General features: G+C 41.0%; 1 protein-coding gene across 1 annotated transcript in view; it reads right to left on the bottom strand.

The window, feature by feature from the left end:
- Positions 1–5900: 5900 nt before the first annotated feature.
- Positions 5901–7381, bottom strand: part of LOC128699358 (uncharacterized) — a 49957-nt gene continuing 48476 nt past the window's right edge. Inside the window, exon 11 of the mRNA XM_070098223.1 lies at positions 5901–6288. Within this exon, the coding sequence (XP_069954324.1) occupies positions 6013–6288 (276 nt within the window). The 3' untranslated portion in view covers positions 5901–6012. The remainder of the gene's footprint in view (positions 6289–7381) is intronic.

Raw genomic sequence — 7381 nt, 5'->3', positions numbered from 1 at the left:
CTACGTCGTTGCAAGATTCATGAACCAGCAATGTAGGTTGTAAGATTACTGGACCACCAGTGTAGGTTGTAAGATTACTGGACCAGCAGTTTAGGTTGTAAGATTACTGGACCAGCAGTGTAGGTTGTAAGATTACTGGACCAGCAGTGTAGGTTGTAAGATTACTGGACCACCAGTGTAGGTCGTAAGATTACTGGACCAGCAGTGTAGGTTGTAAGATTACTGGACCAGCAGTGTAGGTTGTAAGATTACTGGACCAGCAGTGTAGGTTGTAAAATTACTAGACCAGCAGTGTAAGTAGTAAGATTACTTGACCAGCAGTGTAGGTTGTAAGATTACTGGACCAGCAGTGTAGGTTGTAAGATTACTGGACCACCAGTGTAGGTTGTAAGATTACTGGACCAGCAGTGTAGGTTGTAAGATTACTGGACCACCAGTGTAGGTTGTAAGATTACTGGACCACCAGTGTAGGTTGTCAGATTACTGAACCAGCAGTGTAAGTTGTAAGATTACTAGACCAGCAGTGTAAGTTGTAAGATTACTGGATCAGCTGTGTAGGTTGTAAGATTACTGGACCAGCAGTGTAGGTTGTAAGATTACTGAACCAGCAGTGTAGGTTGTAAGATTACTGGACCAGCAGTGTAGGTTGTAAGATTACTGAACCAGCAGTGTAGGTTGTAAGATTACTGGACCACCAGTGTAGGTTGTAAGATTACTGGACCAGCAATGTAGCTTGTAAGATTACTGGACCAGCAGTGTAGGTTGTAAGATTACTAGACCAGCAGTGTAGGTTGTAAGATTACTGAACCAGCATTGTAGGTTGTAAGATTACTGGACCAGCAGTGTAGGTTGTAAGATTACTGAACCAGCATTGTAGGTTGTAAGATTGCTGGACCAGCAGTGTAGGTTGTAAGATTGCTGGACCAGCAGTGTAAGTTGTAAGATTACTGGACCAGCAGTGTAGGTTGTAAGATTACTGGACCAGCAGTGTAGGTTGTAAGATTACTGGACCAGCAGTGTAGGTTGTAAGATTACTGAACCAGCATTGTAGGTTGTAAGATTGCTGGACCAGCAGTGTAGCTTGTAAGATTACTGGACCAGCAGTGTAGGTTGTAAGATTACTAGACCAACATTGTAGGTTGTAAGATTACTGGATCAGCAGTGTAGGCTGTAAGATTACTGGATCAGCAGTGTAGCTTGTAAGATTACTGGACCAGCAGTGTAGGTTGTAAGATTACTAGACCAACATTGTAGGTTGTAAGATTACTGGATCAGCAGTGTAGCTTGTAAGATTACTGGACCAGCAGTGTAGGTTGTAAGATTACTAGACCAACAGTGTAGGTTGTAAGATTACTAGACCAACAGTGTAGGTTGTAAGATTACTAGACCAACAGTGTAGGTTGTAAGATTACCGGATCAGCAGTGTAGGCTGTAAGATTACTGGACCAGCAGTGTAGCTTGTAAGATTACTGGATCAGCAGTGTAGGTTGTAAGATTACTAGACCAACAGTGTAGGTTGTAAGATTACTAGACCAACAGTGTAGGTTGTAAGATTACTAGACCAACAGTGTAGGTTGTAAGATTACTGGATCAGCAGTGTAGGCTGTAAGATTACTGGACCAGCAGTGTAGCTTGTAAGATTACTGGACCAGCAGTGTAGGTTGTAAGATTACTGGATCAGCAGTGTAGGCTGTAAGATTACTGGACCAGCAGTGTAGCTTGTAAGATTACTGGACCAGCAGTGTAGGTTGTAAGATTACTAGACCAACAGTGTAGGTTGTAAGATTACTAGACCAACAGTGTAGGTTGTAAGATTACTGGATCAGCAGTGTAGGCTGTAAGATTACTGGAGCAACAATGAAAGTTGCAAGACTGCTAGACCAGTAGTGTAGGTAGTAAGACTACTGAACTAACAACACATGCAATACCTTGTAATGAAACATGCCAGAAGTCAACGTAATACAACACAACAACACGAACACCAAACTATAATTATTTTCAAGCAACATTTTAAAAACAAATACAATCTGTATCAACGTGCAACATATCAGAAGTCAATGCAATCTGTGTCAACGTGCAACATATCAGAAGTGAACGCAGACACAACAGTAATTATTTCAAGCAAACAGTTAACTGGTATTGTTATAAAAAATTATACGATGAAAAAGTTGCAAATAATGCATGATAAGTTCGTCAACATCTGGTGCACATTTCATGTCTATTATCAAAGGTGGAGCCCCGCAGCTCACCATCATCTGTATGACAACAGAGTTCATATTTAAAAAATAAAATCACACTGAAACATGAATACTATACCTTGAGTTTTCTAACACTCTGTGTATTTGGTAACACATGATAAATTTAATGAAGTTTGATGACTGACCGCAGATTCCATGGTTAAACTGTGAAAAGAGAGGGGAGAATTACTGGTGGACAGAAGTGCGTGTCAACACTATTGTCTGTGAGGAATACAACAAGTTTGATATAAGTGCAGGGGCGGATTTACTATGAAACTAATGAATCTTAAGCTTCAGGGTCCCTAATCCCGGAGGCGCCCCAGAAACGACTTTAGTCCACACTGCTTAAAAGTTTTGGGTCTACTGTATGAGAAAGAACCCCCATAACAGTTCAAGCTTCAGGGCCCCCAAAATATAGGTCCGCCACTGTATAAGTGTAATGTTAAGTCACATTAAGAAAAGGTATCAAGAGCAGACATGCCTAGTGTCCAGCACAACGATATTAATACACATGTAATGTCCCGTGAAGGACACGCCCATGTCAAGGTTAAGAACAACGTCAGTCAGTAAAGAGGACGATAGATAAAGTGAAGAGGCTCTACAGTCTAGAACTTAGACAATGTAGAATGGTCGAAGGTACCGTTTATATAGCTCCGAATATTGTAAAATCACCAATGTGCTGGTCCAGGCTGGTACACTTGATGCAACAAAGCTGAATTCATCCAGTCCCTGTCAACCAACCATCCTCCAACAACTTGTCCTTTCTTTCCTTGTCTCGCTCGCTACGATGAGTTAGTTCAATATTTTTATTATGCACCCCATACCCATCCTGTTGGCGGTAGTCAAAGGTTAACAGAGGCACATAGTAGATCCAGGGACTGGACCGCAAAGTTTTCATAGATAAATTCCAGCGCGATGACATATATATAAAATTGCATTTACTGCACCTCCCCCTAGAATGTTTGTTAATGGCTTATTACTCTGTAATTTGTTCATGACTATAACCATGTATGGACGTGTTTATGATTCATTACATTTGTAACTTGGTCAGCTATCAAAACTTTGGGGTCCAGTCCCTGGACCAATTATGTACCTCTGTAAACTTTTGACTACCGCTCACAGGATGGGTATGAGGTACATAATAACGATATTAAACTAACTGTGCGCTCCTAACATGACTTCATGTCAACCGAAACATTGTTTGCAATATGTGCGTGTGCTTAACTGATATTTTTATTCATATATGTAGCTTAACTTTTCCAAAGATTTTTATTACAGTCATAGGGAAGTGCTAAACCGTACAGGTTTAGCACTCTTCCATGAATCTGATTAAAACAGCACCTGGGAGAATGGGACGCAATCAATTTCGATTCAAGGGGTAGGAGCACAGGTCCAGTCAGGGCCTTACCGCTTAGGCAAACTAGGCATTTGCCTAGGGCCCCGCGCATTTGGGGGCCCCGCGGTCCAAGGGGTTCAGGGGCTCATCCAAGACTGCGCACATGGTGCAAGTGCAAAGGGGTCCCTACCTAAAAAGTTCAAGTGTTTGGAGAGTAAAATTGATTTTTAAAAATTAATCAAAACAAAAATAAATAATGAAATAAAATAAAATAAAAATAAATAAACCTAACCATAGATGGCAACATTCAACACGCCTTTGTTTCCATCAGAACAGCTGTGTTTTCCCGCTAATGGGTGAGTATGGGAGATTCCTCTCCAATTTTCTGTAGTAATTACACGCTATCTAGACTTGTACTGTGACAAATTAACTGAAGTGTTGTTGATAGACATTGATGTCTATCAGGCAGAAATGTAAGACAGCTACATACTTCGTCATTCTGGATTCACTGATTACAGAATTGGTGAAAAGAAAAGAAATCTACCAGAATCTCAATGACAAGTTTGGATTTCTGTTCAAAATTACTATTATGCCAGATGCAGAATTGAGAGAAGCTGCATTAAAGTTGCAACAACACCTTTCAGCAGATGTTCAGATGCAGAATTGAGAGAAGCTGCATTAAAGTTGCAACAACACCTTTCAGCAGATGTTCAGGACACATTTGTTGAAGAAATAGTTCATTTTTCTGGGTATATGAATCAGATTAAAGCTCCACCTGAAAAATGTGCGCCCTCAGCTGCTTTGAAACATTTAAGAAATGCAGGTATCTCAGAAACCTTCCCTAATGTTGACATAGTGTATCGCCTTTACCTAACACTTCCAGCTACTAACTGTGAAGGAGAACGTTCATTTTCTGTTTTGAAAAGAGTGAAAAACCAGCTCCGTTCAACAATGAGCCAAGACAAATTGTGTAACCTAGCCTTGTTGACCATTGAGTCTGATCTAACAAGAAATATTGATTTTCAGAATATAATTGATGATTTTGCCAATATGAAATCCAGAAAAAAGTTTATTTAAGAAGTGCCTGTGAATATAAACAATTCTTTACTTTCTTGAGTTTATATGATTTGATAGTCTTATGCATGATGCAATGATAACAATAATGGTCAGTGATTTATAAAGGGAATAATAGTGCTGTAGTGGTTATGCTAAATATAATAGGTACATGATGTCACTACTTTAATAGCCTAATCTAGTAATACTATGCTGTCTTGAGTTTATTCTCTTTAAAATGCATGATTTAACAAGATAGTTATAATGGCTGTTGGTAAATGGTTTTGGTTGTCTTGATGTACTTTCCCTATTAAATTTAATCTAAATAGCCAGAATGTATTTAATTAGACCTTAAACAGGCTCACACCGACCCCCCCCCCCCCCAAGCTGGAAGGGGTCGCTTCGCTTACCCGTAACTCAAAGGGGCCCCGCCAATCTGAATAGCCTAGGGCCCTGAGACTTCTTAATCTGGCCCTGGGTCCAGTTCCTTGAATCAAGAACCCCTCACAGCATCAAGGCATCTGAGGGGAGGTCAGGCGAAATTCCTTGAATCAAGAGACGGTCACAGCATCAAGGCACCTGAGGGGAGGTCAGGCGAAATTTCTTGAATCAAGAGACCCTCACAGCATCAAGGCACCTGAGAGGAGGTCAGATGAAATTCCTTGGATCAAGAACTCCTCATCTGCCCATCGAGGGAGATTTTCACCAGAGAACTGGGAATTATATTTTCATCAGAGCATGTCATACCGTGGAATATTATCTGGCATTCATCGCCTCGTGCTACGATATTTTACTAGGATTACTGCATCGGGAATCGGTAAATCATTTGGAGTCACCCAGCATCTGGGAAAAAGGGAGACAATTAATTTTGATCCAGGGAAGGGGGGGGATAAACTCAGCTATATTAAAAAGAATTGTCTTTCGTTCGTTTAACTTAATGTTATAATTCCCCATTTGGTAAAGCCAAGTGATGAGACACTGTAGACCCATTGTGTACCTCTGTAATCTGTAAATACCTTTGTAACTTGTCATGATTGTGACTAGACCTACCTGGAGTTCATTACCTTTGTAAATTGTGAGTTCATTACCTTTGTAAATTGTGAATTCATTACCTCTGTAACTTGCTCAGCTATCAAAACTTTGAGGCCCAGTCCCGGGACCCATTATGTACCTCTGTAATCTTTTGACTACCGCCCACAGGATGGGTATGGGGTGCATAATAAACATATTAAACTAACTAACTATCTGTAGGACACAGATAATAATAATAATAATAATAATAATAATAATAATAATAATAATAATATAGTAGCAGCAGTAGTATAGTAGTAACATTTACGAAGTACTTTGACCACACAGGTCGCTCAGCAGCTGACAGTCAAGGATTCAAGGCGCGATGGCCTTTAGTTCCTTTTTGAGTATTTTTCCTATGGAGCTCCTGGGCAGAGTGTCGACGAAAACGATGCCACCCTTCAGCTGCTTATACTTAGCTACTTTGTGCCTCATGAACTCGTGGACCTGCTCCTCCGTAGTGTTGCAGTCTTTCCTGATGATATAGGCACGAGGAACCTCGCCAGAGCGAGCATCATCCACGCCCACCACAGCACAGTCCACCACGCCAGGGTGTTGCTGGAGCACATCCTCCAGCTCCGACGGTGACACCTGCAGTGCCAGCCACCAAGTGAACTCAAGAGATAAAAACTTGTGTGCATGAAAGACTTTTGGGAATAAAATATGTCCGCAGTTTCTTGTCAAAATTAATAAATCTAGAGAAAAATAATGAAAAAAGTTCCTAGGTCTGCTCGTAAATTATAAGTTAAACTTTGACTTCATTAAAAAAATGCAGGCACACTAGAAAATTCGCTATTACGTTCCTCGATATGCACTACTAACACTCCACTCTCATTTACCCACACTTCACATATGGAACCTGTGCCTGAAAGGGTTCTGCCTCCGTTATCCACCTTAAATCAATCAGCATGTAATTAAAGAAGCTTATCAGACGAGGATAACTAAAAAGATAATAAAAGATTGGATATCAGATTGGAGGGAGTGGGGATGGAGGAAGTGAATGTGTTCAGATATTTGGGAATGGACTTGTCAGCAGATGATTCTATGAAAGACGAGGTAAATCAGAGAATTGATGAGGGGGAAAAAAGGTGAGTGGTGCACTGTGGAGACAAAGAACTTTATCCATGGAAGCAAAGAGGGGAATGTATGGGAATGTATGTGGGTAGTGAATATTGCAACAAGGAGAAAGCTGGAGACAGTGGAGATGTGTCTAAAGGCAATATGCAATGTAAATATAATGCAGAGAATCTGTAGCTTGGAGATTAGGAGGTGTGGGATTTCCAAAAGTATTTTCCAGATGGCAGAGAAAGGGTTGTAGAGGTGGTTTGGACATTTAGAGAGGATAGAACAAACTAGAATGACTTGGAGGACATATAAATCTGTACCGGAAGGAAAGCAGGGTACGGGTCATCCTAGGAAAGGTTGGAGGCAGGGGGTAAAGATTTCGTGTGCGAGGGTCTTGGACTTCCAGCAAGCGTGCGTGAGCGTGTTAAGATAAGATAAGATAAGATTTCGTTCGGATTTTTAACCCCGGAGGGTTAGCCACCCAGGATAACCCAAGAAAGTCAGTGCGTCATCGAGGACTGTCTAACTTATTTCCATTGGGGTCCTTAATCTTGTCCCCCAGGATGCGACCCACACCAGTCGACTAACACCCAGGTACCTATTTGCTGCTAGGTGAACA

Source organism: Cherax quadricarinatus, chromosome 61 (genome assembly GCF_038502225.1).
Source record: "Cherax quadricarinatus isolate ZL_2023a chromosome 61, ASM3850222v1, whole genome shotgun sequence".
Classification (NCBI taxonomy): domain Eukaryota; kingdom Metazoa; phylum Arthropoda; class Malacostraca; order Decapoda; family Parastacidae; genus Cherax; species Cherax quadricarinatus.
Note: the sequence above shows the minus strand (reverse complement) of the source record. Positions and strands in the feature narration are given on the sequence as shown.